Source organism: Apis florea, unplaced genomic scaffold (genome assembly GCF_048593485.1).
Source record: "Apis florea isolate Af1SG1 unplaced genomic scaffold, ASM4859348v1 contig_3773_pilon, whole genome shotgun sequence".
Classification (NCBI taxonomy): Eukaryota; Metazoa; Arthropoda; class Insecta; order Hymenoptera; family Apidae; genus Apis; species Apis florea.
In genome coordinates, this window is record NW_028256846.1 from 42,216 (window position 1) to 58,721 (window position 16,506).

General features: G+C 35.1%; 1 protein-coding gene across 2 annotated transcripts; it reads left to right on the forward strand.

Moving 5' to 3' along the window:
- Nucleotides 1-1,399: 1,399 nt before the first annotated feature.
- On the forward strand, nucleotides 1,400-14,154 carry LOC105736600 (uncharacterized). 2 transcript variants are annotated; one of them, XM_012491880.3, is made up of 7 exons: nucleotides 1,400-1,877; nucleotides 4,415-4,659; nucleotides 8,091-8,352; nucleotides 9,541-9,823; nucleotides 10,471-10,659; nucleotides 11,856-11,974; nucleotides 12,054-14,154. In XM_012491880.3, the coding sequence occupies exons 2-7, from the start codon at nucleotides 4,594-4,596 to the stop codon at nucleotides 13,508-13,510; spliced, it is 2,376 nt and encodes a 791-aa protein (XP_012347334.1). In that variant the 5' UTR covers nucleotides 1,400-1,877; nucleotides 4,415-4,593; the 3' UTR covers nucleotides 13,511-14,154. The 2 variants fall into 2 exon arrangements, with proteins under 2 accessions (XP_012347334.1, XP_031774985.1); XM_031919125.2 differs by lacking the exon at nucleotides 4,415-4,659.
- The last annotated feature ends 2,352 nt before the right edge of the window (nucleotides 14,155-16,506 follow it).

The window sequence follows — 16,506 nt, forward strand, 5'->3', positions numbered from 1 at the left end:
GTTTATTCTTGTCTATATTGCTATAGAAGTTTAATAGGAAATGACTTCTTTTTCCTTTTATAAAAAATCAATGAAAATAATAATAAAGATGTTCGAAATTAAACAATTTTTATTGTTACAATGAAAAATGATTTTCATTATAATTAGAATAATATATAATTTTTATATTTATAGCAATTTATCATAATAATATATATATATATTTTTAAGCGAGATAAAAATATATTTATACTTTCATGATATTATTTTTTAGATACGTACAAATACATATCTTTTTAAAATTAATACTTAATAACTTATTATTTGTATACTGTTATTTTTTACTGAATCGATAATATTGGAAATGAATTTACTAAAATGATGAAGAGAATATAGAATCCCTACAAATTTATAAAAAGTTAAATTAATTAAATATAAATTCTAATCCATGTGTTACTTATATATTTTAATTGATAAAAAAAAAAAATCGGTAACACATTGTAAAAAAGTTACAATTATCGGATGAATCAAGTAAAAATCTCAAAAGAAAAGGGAATATAGTTCATCACAGTATCGATAGATGTCAGTAGTGCACGGAGCAAATATTGGCGGAATAATTTAAATCATGCTTACACTATTAATCACATAATTTTATCAATTGCATAATCCTTTCATTCTAGAAAATTTAACAAATCTTTTCTTTCAATCACTATTTATTAATTTTCCTTTTATCATCCAAACATAAAAAAACGAACATAAAAAAAAGAATATAAAAACAATCCTATCTTAACACTTCTTACGTATGTATATATCCAAAAAATATTTTTACAATTACAAATCTATAAAATTAACTAAAATACGAATTTCCACGAATACCACCAGTTAAATATTCCCGTACAGATCATCATCATCCTCCTCCTACAGAAATTAATTTTTCTACCAAAAATGAATAATCGCGATGAACGCAATTATAACGCTCGAATAAAACGCTCGATACATTTTTCATAGCTCCATCGTTGTTCCACTTTTCCCAGGGGAAGCACGTTTCCACACGTGAAAATAACTCGCGAATTACTCATCGTTCCCATAAAACTCGCAGAAAGCTCATCACGTCGCGACGCAGACGCATTAATTTTCTGGGGATCGCGATTTACACGTCTGGCACGTGGTTCCTCGTATAAAACACAAAAATGGCGGCGGTTGCCGAACAATCACGAGTTAAACTCTTTAAACTCGGTTAAATCCTGCCGAATCCGACTATCTTACGACTTTTCCTCGAAAATTTAAAAAACATATTTCCTTTCGAAGATCGACAATCGTTATCCGCGAAGACGATGTCCACGTCGAGGCGTCAGCGGCCAAGCCGGCTCGGCGCCAAAATCAGCTCACCAGTCGCGCTTTCCGGTCGGTGTTTTATAAATACTGCAGACAGTCGAAGTGTGCAGCGAACACGGGAGTCGTTGTAAAATCACGAAAGATCTCGGCAGACACGGTTTTACAGCTGCATGGACGAGTCGAATTCGATCGTGGAGAAAAACCAAAATATATTCGTGGCGTCTCTATTGTGATTTTTTTGTGATAACGTGTGAAATTGACGGTGGGGAAGTGTATACACGATTAAGTGGTGTTAGTGACATTTTCGTGAATTAATTGTAGCCCGGGTTGGCTGAGCGAATTCTTGGAACCAAGTGCCAAACGTACACGAATTAGCGCTGGTGTGCGCTAACGGAAGTTGGGAAAGAAACATTTTGTAAAGCGTATTCGTTTGAAGAAAGTGATAAGTCTCGTCTGTGTTTCGGTGAAGTGCGATAAGAATTGAAGGAGTGACTGTTTAACCGACAAATTGTGATTTTCCGAAGAAGGATTGATTATTGTCCCGTGAAATTTTCTTAGACACAGTTGAGTATTCTATTTTCTTCCACTTTTATGCTAAATTTAAATAATTTAAATAATTACATTTATATTATATCGAACTGTTAATCTTTCTATCGTTACATATAAATTACATTCTATTTTAGAATATAATTTATACGCATTGAATAATATTTCTATATTTAATTTCAATTAAATTATTTTCAAATACAAACTTATTTATTTTTAATTCGTTCGAAATTAAATCAAATTAAATAGATATGCACGTATTAGAGAAAGAAATTGTCGTATCCAGATGGATGTGCAAACGAATATAGTCAACGAAATTTGGCGAATGACGATGGATTCATATGTGCCGGCCGAGATTTGCAGCGTTTCGTTGTGTTTCAACTTGCGTAACAATTTATATATCGCAAATCGAAAATACAAGTCTCTTAGATTCTCCATTAGCAAAAGAAATAGCACCCAAAATCAAAAGCAGGCACAACTTATTCGAACGAATAATGTACAACTACATATGAATTATAGGTTGGAATCTGGTGCTATTTTTGTTCTCGGCACGTGTATACTCTACACTAACAACGATCTTTTCAGAACACCGAATAAATGCTTTAATATTCCATCGAGAGTAGTCGAGAAAGGAAACTACTAAATTACTTAATTCTAAAAGTACTATCTGATCGTCTGATTATTAACATATGATTTTCCATTATTTTATAAGCATCTTATTAAATCTTACATGTGAATGATCAATTAAAAAAAAAAAAAAAAAAAAGAACGTAAAGTTTAACGTGGTCAACAACACGTATATTTTTCATTCTTTATATTTCTATAATATATCCAACGTGTCAATAAAAAGTAAAGTAATTAATTAATTATGGAACTAATAACAAAAAAAGAATAATAAAACTTAATTGAAATAATATATAATAAAATTCTTGAAATTCTAGTATTATTTTAATATTAATCATGCCAATTATCGAAGTTTTTGACGTCTTTAATTTTCGTGATTACATTTTCATTGATCGATAAATCTTCAGAGGGCTGTTGTAACGATTTATCTCAAAACAATATACAAACATATTATATTTTAAATTATTATTTAAATTTGAACTGCAACTGCTTATACCATAATCAATTATAATATTCTACTTATAATATTCTCGCCGGTTAATCTTCGAAGGTTAATCCTCCGTTTATATCCAATTTAAAAAATGACGCGATAATTTTTGATAATTAAGAAAGTATGTGATCGCAAAATATTAATCAGAATTAACGCATCTAATTTCGGTTCTCGAAATATCCTCCACTTTCACAGCTTTATTTTCACGGTTCTCCTCTTTCACCCCGCGTTTTTTCTCCACAGCATCGATATCCACCCCCTCCCCTTTTCTCATCTCCGTGCGAGCATGAATGTTTCATGGTCTGAATGCACCGCTCTGTATCGCGAAAACACGTTCTCCATCGGAAGTAGCTGAACATCAAACGCGCGCGAGCTTTTTCGATCCTTTTCCACGATCTTTGAACACGATACAACCAAGTATCTTTTTCCTTCGAGACGAAATGGCGGTTCAACCTTCCCCGACGCAAGCCGTCATTCACCAAACTTTTCTCTTCCTTCTCTCCCTCTCTCTCTTTCTCTCTCTCATCCCAACTTCTCCTTCCGCCACTTTTTCCTTCTCCGTCCCGCCTTCGCCCCCCTCCCCTGTTTCTCTTTCCTCCCATTCATGAGGAGACCGTGTGCCCACTTACGAGCTTTGTAACTCGGTGAAAACGCGTCGTTACCCCGGCGCACAGGCGCACAAAGGGCGCATTATCTAAAACTTACGCTTTCGCTTTGCGGCTACGCGGAAGCACGTGATCGCGGTTTAAGTGGCTTTCGGCAAACTTTCCCCTACCACTCTTCGCCACCACTTTGGATGGCGAACGCTTTAATTCTCAACAGGATCTTGTTGTTACAAAATGCCGCCACCCTGATATTGGAGGATTCTAATTCCACGCCGTTTACGTAACGTCCGCTTGAAAACGGAATGGAAGTTAATCGGACAAATTTGTCGTTTGCAAGTTGTTCTTTGGGGAATTCTTGAGAGAGATATAGAGAGAATCCTTCCTTTGGTCCCTTTTTCTACCTGTATATAAACTAAAACTTTCTTCGAATTTGTTAATTTGTTGTAATAAAATAAATTTATTTTTTTGCAGCTATAAATACGTAATATTACGTGCGTGTCTCTAATTAATTCTTAATTAATCTAAATTTTTCTTTATTCGTGTTCTTTATTCAACGCTTGAAAATCCCACCAGAGGATAAACATATTTTCGTTTCGCTTCATTTCGCCATTTAACTCTGTTACGACTCTGCAATTTTTACCTTTTATTCTCGTTTCTTCTCCTCAAGAAAGTAAAATGATCATTAATATTTAAAAAAAAAAAAAAAAAAATACTCTTCACGAAAAATAAACTGATTATTAAATGGAAATGAACGAGTAAAAATTATTCGATAGAAATAAATTAATTTATCAAATAATAATCGATCCAATTACTTCAAAATTAATCAATTTCACAGAAATGATTCAAAGTTGAATCGACAACGCGAGGGCGTGGAAAATAAAAGTGGAGGATCCTTCATCGCGAAATGACAGAATGCGAGGCTCATGATCTCTTCGTCGATCATTGGGGACAGTTAAACGAGAATTTTGGCATCAATTCGAGCCCGTGGCAAGTGATCGACGACCGTCCGTCAGAATGAGCTTAATGAAGAAGGCTATCGGCGGCTCCATTCACAGGATACGAGAGTTCGAGCTCGAGAAGGTAACTCGATTGGAGAATCGAATCTTCCTCCTGATACGACCAACCCTCCTTTTTTTCCCTTCCCTATTCCTTCGTTGCTCGTTTCGATCCCTTTTGATGGCTCCGCTCGGCTAATATGATTTTTCCATCGATTCGATCGACTAAAGCTGTTGGTCCACCCAGAAAGGGATGAATAAACACGATAAATTTAGAGTGCCGTGAGTGGAACCATTACTCGATCTTTTAGCGGCTTCTCTGATTGTTTGATGTTGCACAGGAATTCGATTAATTTGATTATTGGTTTTCTTCTCTGGCATTCTCGGTGGCATTTGATACATTTTTGTTACAATGAACAGATTGAAGATTTTTACTTAATACTTTTGTTGATTTTAAACTTGTCCATATGATAAATTTTAAAAACTTATCGAACATTCTTCGAAATTTTATGCTCGTAGGAAAAAAAAAAAATCGCAAAATATATGCATTAATCAAGATGCAGGAAAGTAACGAATATTACAGTTATTGCTTAAAATTTATGTAAAATTATGCAGATGTAGAGTCTACTTAATTATTCCCTTCTTTTACCTAAATTTAAATATAAAATTTTTTCGATTTTACAAATTAAAAATTCAGATTAAAAAGGATATTATATTAACAAAACTACTCAAACTCGAAATAATGGATATCGGAATTGTTATTTTACAATTATGTAAAATTATGTAGATTCTTGGCCGTTTATATCAATAAATTTCAAGTTACACACATTGTAGTAAATTGATAGCAAATAAATTTTATAAATTTTCAGACAGCCATAAAGATCTCAGCTTCCATAAGAAACTCAATATAACTCGTGAACAAAGCTTTTATTCCTCCAACTTGTATCCATCTAAAGTAACTAAATAAAGAAGTTGGCATTCGACTCTACTACTTATGGATCATTGTAAAGAGATTCTTCAACTTTTTCCTTAACCAAAGATCAAACAAAAGCCAACATTCTTGGCTGCCATCTTCTATGAATCACGAGCGGAATGAACAAGCTCAAAAAAACAACAACAAAATCATTCCTCAAATAAATTCGATCAATCGTTCCACTGATCAAAAGGATTCTTAAGATTAAGTGACGTTTCGTTGAAGATATATGTCGGATACTATATCTAGCTATCTAATCAAGATATATTTTTGGAAATATAATCCTTCTTCTTCAATGAGCACGAGTGTGATAATTTGAATTAAGAAATCTTTAATTTGAATAAAAAAGATATGCAAATTGACTTAATTGATAATATAAGTGTAAAACTATCTGCCAATGGTATAACCTTTTTAAAATATTTAATATAAAGTTGTAAATGATAAGTACAAAATTGTTGGCACTTATACAAGAATTAAGACTTGAAATCTATCTTACTTATTTAAAGTAATTTACGTTTCTGAATTAAATCTAACGAAAGTTGAAGAATTAATTATAAAATTTCTGTGGCTTCGCGATTATGATAATCCTATAATAAAATTAATTAAAGTTAAAATTAAAACTCTGGATAGTTATCGAAAAGGATTATATTTCTGAAAAATTTCTAGCATCTCTAATTCTGTATCATTCATCATTTTCAAAATAAACCTCGATCGAAAGCTTTACTTCCCAAAATTAGGTAACATAGTAATATAATTGTAAAAGTATTCTTTAAAAAAAGAATTCTACGTATCCCATCATTTCCTGAATCATCTTCAATCTTCAAGATTCCGTAATTACAATAATGTTTCATTAATTAATTAAACACGCGTTGAGAGGATCATTTATAAAAGAAGATACTAATTTTCTAAGAAAATTTTAAATAACTTCCATCATTTCTTCTACTTCCATCTTCGAGTAGACATAATAACAGTAACAATTTTCGTTAAGTGATCACATTCACGTAGAAGCAAAGTATATTTCCAGAAAATTACCTCTCTTCTCCATTGAATGCAAATAAGGCGCCGCAATATCGTCCAATGTCTCAACTGTTGCAAACATATTAGGTGTCGTTTAACGAACCGCTACCGTATTTAACAATAATCCAATTCCCTGGTCACATAATTCACGTGGCCGCGTTTCCAGCCACAAGTTACCAGTCGAGATCCAGAAATAGTGGTATGTTGCGCGCGACATATACACCTAGGAACCGGGACCGATTTCCTGGCACTAAACCAACTTTCTCGCTCGATGCCCACTTTATGACAGTGCACGAAGCGATTGTAACCTTTAACACCTTCGAACGAGTCATGCGAACAGCCTGCTTGCGGCCTGTTCGAGTACAATAAAACGACGTTGGATCATCCATTGTCCTGTTCGTCCAAGGTGTTTCGAGAAACTTTGGGAAAGCTGAGAATCTGCTAGAACTGTTACGAGAGATCTGTCTACGTACTCGATTCTAAAGTTACGGTGAAATATGTGTCGTTTTGAACAGAGACATCTTCCTTTTTACATTTTTCGAACACGTTTCGCGTGCATCTTTTGCAGGAAGTATGATATGCGATTTCTTCTTGAAGTTTAGGTTGGTTTTGCGAAGTGTGAATGAGAGATGCGATTTGTTTCAGAGGTGAAATTTTTTTCCAGAGCGAGAGACACGTTTTGAATGAGAATTTTTTCGTGAATGGATGTAGGCGAGAGTTGGTTCGGTAGTTCGTGAAGTTTCGTTTTGTTTCTTTCTTCTAAAGGTGTGTGGCAGAGTCAAACTGTTTAGTTTTTCGATAAAGAGGATAAATCGCGCGAATAAATAGTAGTTTTCCTAGAATTCCTAGGTACTTTTTAAAATACAGATTATGAAAAAATATTTATTTTCTCTCCAGAGAGAAAATTTTTCCGAATAAAAAATTGCAAACAACTCAAACGAACCCTTGGCAAGCTTCGATCCTCAAAATTCTAAAAAAAAAAAAAAAAAATATAAAAAATCTAACCTCTCCAAACTTCTCTACATTACATGATAAATCATACAAAAACAAAATGGAACTCCAAAACCATTCCCAAAAATTGAAGTTAAAACTCCAATTAAAATTACAGGAAATATTTAATAATTTATCAATGATTTTCAAATGTTAAATTATCCAATCCTCACCCTTCATTGACGCACGAACTACTCGTCAATATAAAAAAAAAAAAAAAAAAAAAAAAACAAATCCTCTTACTTCCAGAACCTATCCCAACCACTCTATCGATCGTGCAGCGAAATCTAATCATGCCTCGAATCAAAAATACACGTTTTGTTTTATATTATATAAAAGAGCAGTTGTTGCATCGCGCACGTCTCAATATTCGCCATTCGTTCAATCTAATCATGCCTCGAATCAAAAATACACGTTTTGTTTTATATTATATAAAAGAGCAGTTGTTGCATCGCGCACGTCTCAATATTCGCCATTCGTTCAATCTCGTTTAAACTAAGAACAGCTGAATCCTTACGCTTTCCTCTGTCGAACAGGTGAACTTGATCGACGAGTTCGATATCCTGCAAATCGTGGGCGAAGGATGGTTCGGCAAAATCCTGCTGACCGAGCATCGAAGCACCCAGACCGAGATGGTGCTCAAGGCTCTGCCCAAGGCGTACACCGGCATCTCGGACTTCTTTCGCGAGTTCCATTACGGTCTACACCTGGCCGCGCACAGGAACATCATAACCACCTACGACGTGGCCTTCGAGACTGCTGGCTTCTACGTTTTCAGTCAGGAATACGCGCCGCTCGGTGAGAATCGTTTTTAAGAATCGATCCAGTTATTTGATATTAATGATCAAATCAAGTAAAAACTTGATTCAAACTTCGTGTTAAGTCGAATTAAGTCTTCTTAAGCCATTGATTGGAAATTATTTGCTCGAATGGCTTTGAAGTTTTGTCAAAATTGAATACTTTGTTATCGAGATGAATATAAAGTTGAGATAAAATCGATTTTAGTTTAAGTTATAGTGACAGTGATTTTTCTTCTTTTCAAGTTAAAATGAAAGAGAAAAGGAAAAATCTTTGCTTGAATCTTGAAAGGATATTTCAAATAAAGTGAAAAAAAATGTGTGCATATGTTCACCGATCCGCTTGTTTATCGTCTTTTATTATTTGTTCGATCGCGTAATGAATACCAATTCGTTCCTTCCATTTTTACGATTTCGATGATTCTACAAATACGGATTAGACGATGTGCCGTGCATGTAGGATTAATACCTTAAAAGTAATATTCTTGGGAGCTGCGGGACCTCAGATGCGAGGGATAATGGAATATTTGATGAGGTGGGATCTCGATCGAGTTACGAAGAAAAAGGAAAAAAAGACAAAGGGCAGCGAAATGTCGAGCTGATGAATTATTGCCTCTTTTCAAGATTTCTATTACTTTTTACCGAATGAATCTTCGGCAAAGCAGTTTACTTATTCTTGGTAAAATATCCATCCAAGGTTAACCATGATGATGATCAGACATTGTGTTTACCACATTCCATAGAAATTTGGAACAAAGCCGAAATAGTTGCAGTATAGCAGTTAAGATTCTCATGAAGTAAAGGAATGCTCGTGATGTATGCGTGAAAATTATTTTTGAATAAAATTATACGCACGACAAATCATCACTGTCTTTTCAGAGACATTTAAATTTCATTTTTAAACAAGTTCTTCTGAGATACATTTTTAATCGTAATAAAATATACCTATTAAATTTGAAAAGCAATAACTTTTATTTTTTTTTTCTTCGAATTAAAATTTTTACTTCTTATTCCATCTTCTTACTTTACCTCGATTCTTTCTATTTTTACTTATTATTCAACGAGACTTTCACTTCCTCCATTATATTCAACGAATGAAAAGATATCCCCCTCATTTCCATATCTTTGTCGTATCATTTTTATCCCGCGATTTAAATTTTATCAAATCTCAAATGATTCACCATTTTAGGAGATCTAACGTCCAACGTGACTGAGACGGGGTTAGGCGAGCTTCACGCGAAGAGGGTGGCAAGGCAATTGGCGGCTGCTGTGCATCATATTCACAGCCGAGAATTGGTGCACCGTGACATCAAACTCGACAACATTCTCGTGTTCAGAAGTGACTTCTCGCGGATCAAATTATGCGATTTTGGAGAAACAAGACGAGTGAACACTGTGGTGCGGCGACACAACGAGTGGCTCCCATATTCGCCGCCCGAGGTATTGCAGATCGACACTGACGAAACGTACAAGTAATTATACGATTGAACCATTATCAGCAATTAATATTTTATTCCCTATTTATATGTTATTGCATTTTTTTTTATGTAGATCATGATTTCATAATTTTGAAAGTTCAAAGAAATTATTTAAATCGTGACAATTCATATTAAGAAATATGTAAATCAATTTTGAAGCCAAAAAGGCAAAGACAGGAAATTTAATTTTTCACTAAGAATGATATATTGTAGGAATTATTTCTCAACCGTTAAATACCAAGCAATGAAAAGTAATAATATTCGATCTTTTCAATGATATAATCGTGAATACGTAATCAAATTTATATGCAACGTATAAATTTTGTAAATTCAAAAAAAAAAAATATACTTTTTTTTTTTTTGAATTAATAAATAATTCATACGAAATCTTACGTAAATATAAATTTATCATTGAAAAGATAAGAAATCTTTATTCTACCTATATTTTCTAATAATTCTCGATATACCATAACTATAAATCTTACGAACGAAATCTCGTCCTTTCTGTGAAACTTTTATCAAGATATATCTCCACCCACTATCGTTTAAAAATGCAAGGATTGATCCTTCGAAATCGCGGCTTGCTGTGATCATGAATGACAAAATATACGTGGCATCTTATTTACGTTTGCCGTTTTCAGAGCTCTCACGTCGCACGACGTCTGGCAATTCGGCATTGTCCTATTTGTCTGTCTGACCGGATGTTTGCCATGGCAGAAGGCGGCGTTGGACGATCCGCGTTACACCAGATATCAAAACTGGCACAACGCGACGCTCAACATAGCCAAGAAACCGAAATTATTTCAGTTGATCAGCTCACGGGCGCAGAGGTCAGTTTCTTATTGTGGATCAGGCGCCAGCCTGTGTTAAACTGCCGCTGGAATATTCTTGTCAAATTACTTTGATATTTAATATTCGTAAAAATTAATGGAAAGGATTATGGGCGATTATTAATTATCCAAAGGATAATTTATATGTTTTGTGCCCTCAAAAACTTGTATTATCCTTCTTCTGAGATCTATCAATTAATTTTTTCAGCATTCAAAGAAACAGATGTTAGATGTCACAAATTATATTTTATTATAATATACAAATCATTGATTTCTTGTGATGTATATATTATAATATATTATAGATTCTATTTAAAAAAAAAAATCTTATTAGAAAATAATCTTGAAAAAAATTATTTCATCATAATGATATTTCGATTCGGAAGTGTGCTTGAAATTTTTTTATTTTGGATCAATTTTTAAAATTCAAGGAATAAAATAAATCATGCGATAACTAAATTAAACTAGAAGAAGTTGAACATATAAATTGATGTCAAAATCGTTAAAGGGATAGGAAGTTCATAAAAAGAAAATTCAAGGTTGATGTTACGTGTTAAAACAAACAAAAGGGTTTACGGTGCAACAGCAGATTATATTCCGAGGTCGTTTAAAGAGAGCAATACCGAGAAATGTTTCCATTTTAGCTTTGGTTTGTTTTCGAAACAAGCGCAAGAACGTCTAAAACCAATCCACCCCCGAATTAAATGATTTATTGTCTCTGAACCATCGAACGTAGGGAAATAACGAACCTTATTTATGGAACACGAATTATGAAATTTACAAAATCAATTTCCTATTTATATACATTATATAAGGTCTGAAATCTTTGAAAATCTATTTATAAAGAATCAAGTTGTTGTTACTAGGATCTCCCCATAAATTTACTTAAAATTTGATATTTCGTTCAGAAATATTTAAAAATAAATTTATAAAACGTAAATTTAACGTGAAATAACCAAGTTTTTCAAGCAAGTTATTAAAAAAAAAGAAAGATTTTGTTAAATTTAATAAGAGATGCTAAAAAATCAATATCGAACAATTTCGTTGAACTACTCATCTCGATAGTTTCAAACAGTAATTTTCAAAAAGTAATCTCGCTCGAGATATCTATTTTCACGACGAATTAATTATTCTAAAACGTGAAACGATATAATATTTTAATATTTCTTTTTATCACTTTCTCGATATCCGCACAGAATGTTCAAGCGATTGCTGGATCCCAAGGCCGAGAAGCGACCCGTGAGCGTCTTGGAGGTAAATAAATACTTGGAGGACAGGTGGCTAGCGAAACTCGGTGCCGAGAAGGCGATGAACGGTAACGATCGATCCGAATTAAGTCTTTCTCTCCTCTCTCCATCCCTCTCATTCACCTCATTGACTCGACATTTGCACAGGTGGCGCCGACGAAAGGGACGAGCTATGTCCCTCCATGTACAGTTTCCACAGCTCTCTCGAGGAGAAGAATCAACTGCTTCACACTCTGACCACGTACGGGATCGAAACAACCGTGGACAGAGCCAAGAAGAAGGACCGAATCAGGGAATGGATTCAAGCGAGCGCGATAGTCGAGGAGTACGAGGAGGACGAGTCGGATCTAAACGAGGATATCCGCGTTGTCTACGAGGACGAAGACGAGGAGCCCAGCTCGATGAAGGGCAGACATTTCCCCGAAACTCGTCCAGTCGTCAAGAACGAAGAGGCCAAGAGGCACAAAAATCGAACGCATCACGGGTCATCGGCCAGAAAAAGGCAGCCTATCAAAAGACAGCCTACCGAACGAAAGATCCCATTTGCGCCTCAAGTAGCCGAGGAACGAGAAACCGTAGCCAGATTCGCCAGTTTCCCCAACGGCGATCCCAATTTGGCACTTCTCAAGAATGGAACGAACAACGACACGACGCCTCCTCTATCTCTAAAAACCGAGCCCAATATGGAAACCAATCAGAAACCATTGGTGAACGGTCAAATGATCAACAATTCACCGATGAACAGTCTGAACGTTCAAGACGAATCCGTTCTACCCAACAGCGGAGGAAATGGTTTCAAGCCTAATTTGCAAGAGGCGATACCAAAACCCGTGTCCTCGACCCAAAATTTCCAGGATCATCGAAGTGCCATCACTCCAGTGATCGATAATACGAAAAGTCCAGAGATCCCGAATAGAAAGCATCGATCGCAAACCGCCCCGTTCCCGGCCTCGCCGGTGTTGAACGGAAGTGGAGGATCGGAGTCCTCCTCAGCCAGAAGAAGCCAGTCGGCCGTGGTGCTGGCCAATTCGACGCAACAACCAGACAGATCGAAAATGGTGATCGGCCGACCTGTGGAGAGGTCAGCGATGCCGATAACGAACGGCCAATCATCATCGGTGGCTCGAGGCGAGAGCTCGACCCCGAGAGCCGAGCATCGATCCGCCACGCAATCGATGTCTCGAGTAGAAAACGCGGTGATGCTGCCGGTGGCTGCTCGCCTCGAGAATCAATCGAACGCGATGCCGGCCAGAAACGAGAATCCGCTCACCATGTCGGCCGCCTCTCACCTGGTCATGCAGAGCTTCAACGCGATGCAAGGCAATCAGGTGGATAATCCAGGCTCGAATTTGCGAAACTCGCCTAAGAACAGCCCCTCCTCCACCCCCAACAAGATCCTCACGCCTAAGAACAGCCCGACCACCACTCCTGCGAGGACGTGTACGCCACCTAGGCACAAGGGGAGCCACAGGGGGGTCGAGGAGAGCGTCGTTTACTATGGGAAGGACCCGTTCGAGCATTATGGGATCGCGCAGGGGGCGATTCTGAGGGACAGCGCTCGACGAGGCTCGATGGAGAGCGGGAACAGATCTGTTAGTAATTGAGGATCGATGTTTGATTTCGGTTTCGCGTGACACCGAGGAGGAGGTTGGAGAGGTTGTCGAGCTGGCGCGGATTGCGGATGGGACGTGACACTGTACATCGTGTCCTGGTTTGGCCACGGTATACGCGCCGTGTTTCTGGCTACGGAGGATGGTTCGGAGGAGGAGAAACTTGGTCTCGTTGGGGAATAGGTGATTGATATTACACGTATTGACGAAGTTTGGGATCGAACGTGATCGCTTTATGGTTTATTTTGAACTCGGGAGAGCGAGATATTCTCCGAGGATGAAGATATATCTTGTTTTGATATGAAACGATATCTTTTTTTTTTTTTAAATTGAATACCGTATCATGGAATGGAACCTTTGAAAATGGCTAGATATGTAGCGTAGATCTAGTACTAATTTAACGCAAAGTTATCAGGAAGTAGAACCAGCTTTATTCGGAATCGATTCACGATTCAGAAAAAGAATAAAATATTCGTCGAAGATATCTTTATCGAGGATGAAAGAAATTCGTTGTTAAGTAAAGTTGTTGTTGTTGTTGTTGTTAAGTTTTGATGAACGCCTCGCTTTTGAAGATACATTTATCGAACGAAAAACGTAATACATTCTATTCGCAATAAATATCACGAACAGTATTAAAAGAGAAGAGAAAAGGAACCTACGAATAAAATATCGCTATTACAGACGATATAATACGAGAAAGAAGCAACACGAAAATCGCTTGATTCGATCGATATTGCCTACCCAACTATGTGTCAAACGATACGACATACATATAACAGTGCATCGTCAAAAGTGTCCCGTTTGTTGGAAACGAGCCATTACAGACATTCTTTTGTTCCTTCGTTGTCGATTCTTACATTGAACGGCCAACATATTGTTGTGTAACACGATTCTGTCGAATAACGTTCGTGAATTATTGTTTCGTTTATCGTTTATTTTTTTTTTTTTTTTTTTTTTTTTCGTTGCAACAGGACACGCCAAGCATCATCGAACACGGACATAAAGGTAACGATAATCGAATGCGATGTGATCATTATATTTTGAAACCGACGTGTCGTGTATTTCAGGAACTATTTACATACTTGTGATCGTCGATCAGCCAGGAAGAGTGGAGGCGGACAAATTTTGGCACCTCGGAAAACAACATATCTTGCTCTTCACTGTGGAATACTTTTCGTTATTTAGGATTCTCGATTGTGAATGATACGAGTCAGACAAAACTATCGAGACAAAACTGGTGGGTGTAAATATGGGAAAAAATGTGGAAGAGATTCTCAAAATTTATGCGTTCAGAGGATAGGAAAAATGGGAAAATTTCATTGAGATTAATTAATTATTATTTTGTTTGAATGAAAATAATTAAATAGATAGATAGAAATTATATTAATTTTGAACTTAAAAATTAGAAATTTTCTAAGTATAATTGCACAATTATTAATTCAACTCGAATTAAAACTATATACTAAACTATATACTAAAAAATTCTGGTTTTCTAATTAGATATTATTACAGCAATCATATTCGGCTGTTCATATCACTGTTAATTATATATATTAATCAATTATTATTTGTTTTAATTGGATAAATATATATATATATATATATATATATATATATATATATATATATTTCAATAGATTTCGCCATAATTCTGAAATAAATTAAACTGAAGATAAACGAGGATGTTGCAAGTTACTCTATACATAATCTAATCTAAAATAAATTATCTTTCTCTTGTTTAAATATTCTCTTGTGTGCGTTGAGATTTTTGATGTTAAAAAGAATAAGAAACTATGAAATGACGATGAAAAAACGACAATTTAAAAAAATGTATCTTCCAAATCCATAAATATTCAAAATTAAAATATTTATATGTCTCTACACGACACCCACTAAATTTCATCTCGATAGACCGACCAGGAAAAATATCTCGCCATTGAAGAAAAATATTCTGTTAAATTCTGCTAAACTCTGTGCCGATCGCGACCACTATATTCCAAGACGATGTTAAGATTCTAATTGATTCTAATTGAAATGTAAATATTACATTGCACACCGTTTCTCCGTTCACCACAGAGTGGTCGAAGGTGTGGCCAACGGAATGTGACGTGATTTCGATTAATTGTGATAATAGAAGACCCGTAAGATGACTTTCAAATCGTTTATCTATCCAATTGGAACCGTTCCAATAAATTGTTGCGCGCGAAGGATGTATAATTTTGTTAGTTATGAATGGTGTTACATATATTTAATAATGTATTATTGTAAATAAGTGGTATTAAATAAATAAATGAGGTGATTTGACGACTATCTTCTGTTCCACGAATAAACGAGGACGGAACAGATAATAGATAAGTCGATGATCTAATTTAAATGCGTTTTATTATTACGTTCTTATTAGTTAGTGTGTATTTATCTTATCGCTATTGTTCTTCTGCCATTGGAAATCCTTAATACCATTTTCTTAAAAAAAAGGAAAAAGGAAAAATGCAAGGGTGTAAAGAATAAAAGATAAAGAGAGTGCACAGAAATTCCGTGAAATGATAACAGATGGCAGCCAAGGTTACGAAGCAACGAGGGTGGGAAAATGCGATTCAAACTGTTTTCTTGGCAATTATTAAATAAAGATATCTTAATAAATCGTTTTGATGTATTTTGAGATCCATTGGAAATAACATGTGACGCCATTTGTAGATATTTATTCGACAAATATTTATCATCGATAAATATATGGACAAAATGAAATAAAAAGTACGAACGATTTCTAATAATAATTTATCTGTGTATCTTTAAAATATAAATAGTTTCTCTTGATAAATGTACGTAATTTATATTGACACGAATTATTTTTCTTCTATTTATCGAAATTCTTTAATTCGATCTCTTGACAAATTCAAAATGTTTTTTTTTTTTTCAATTAAATTTTTTCCTATGATATTAAATTTTATTTTTATATATATATTTATTCTACATATGTAATAATAAAAAAA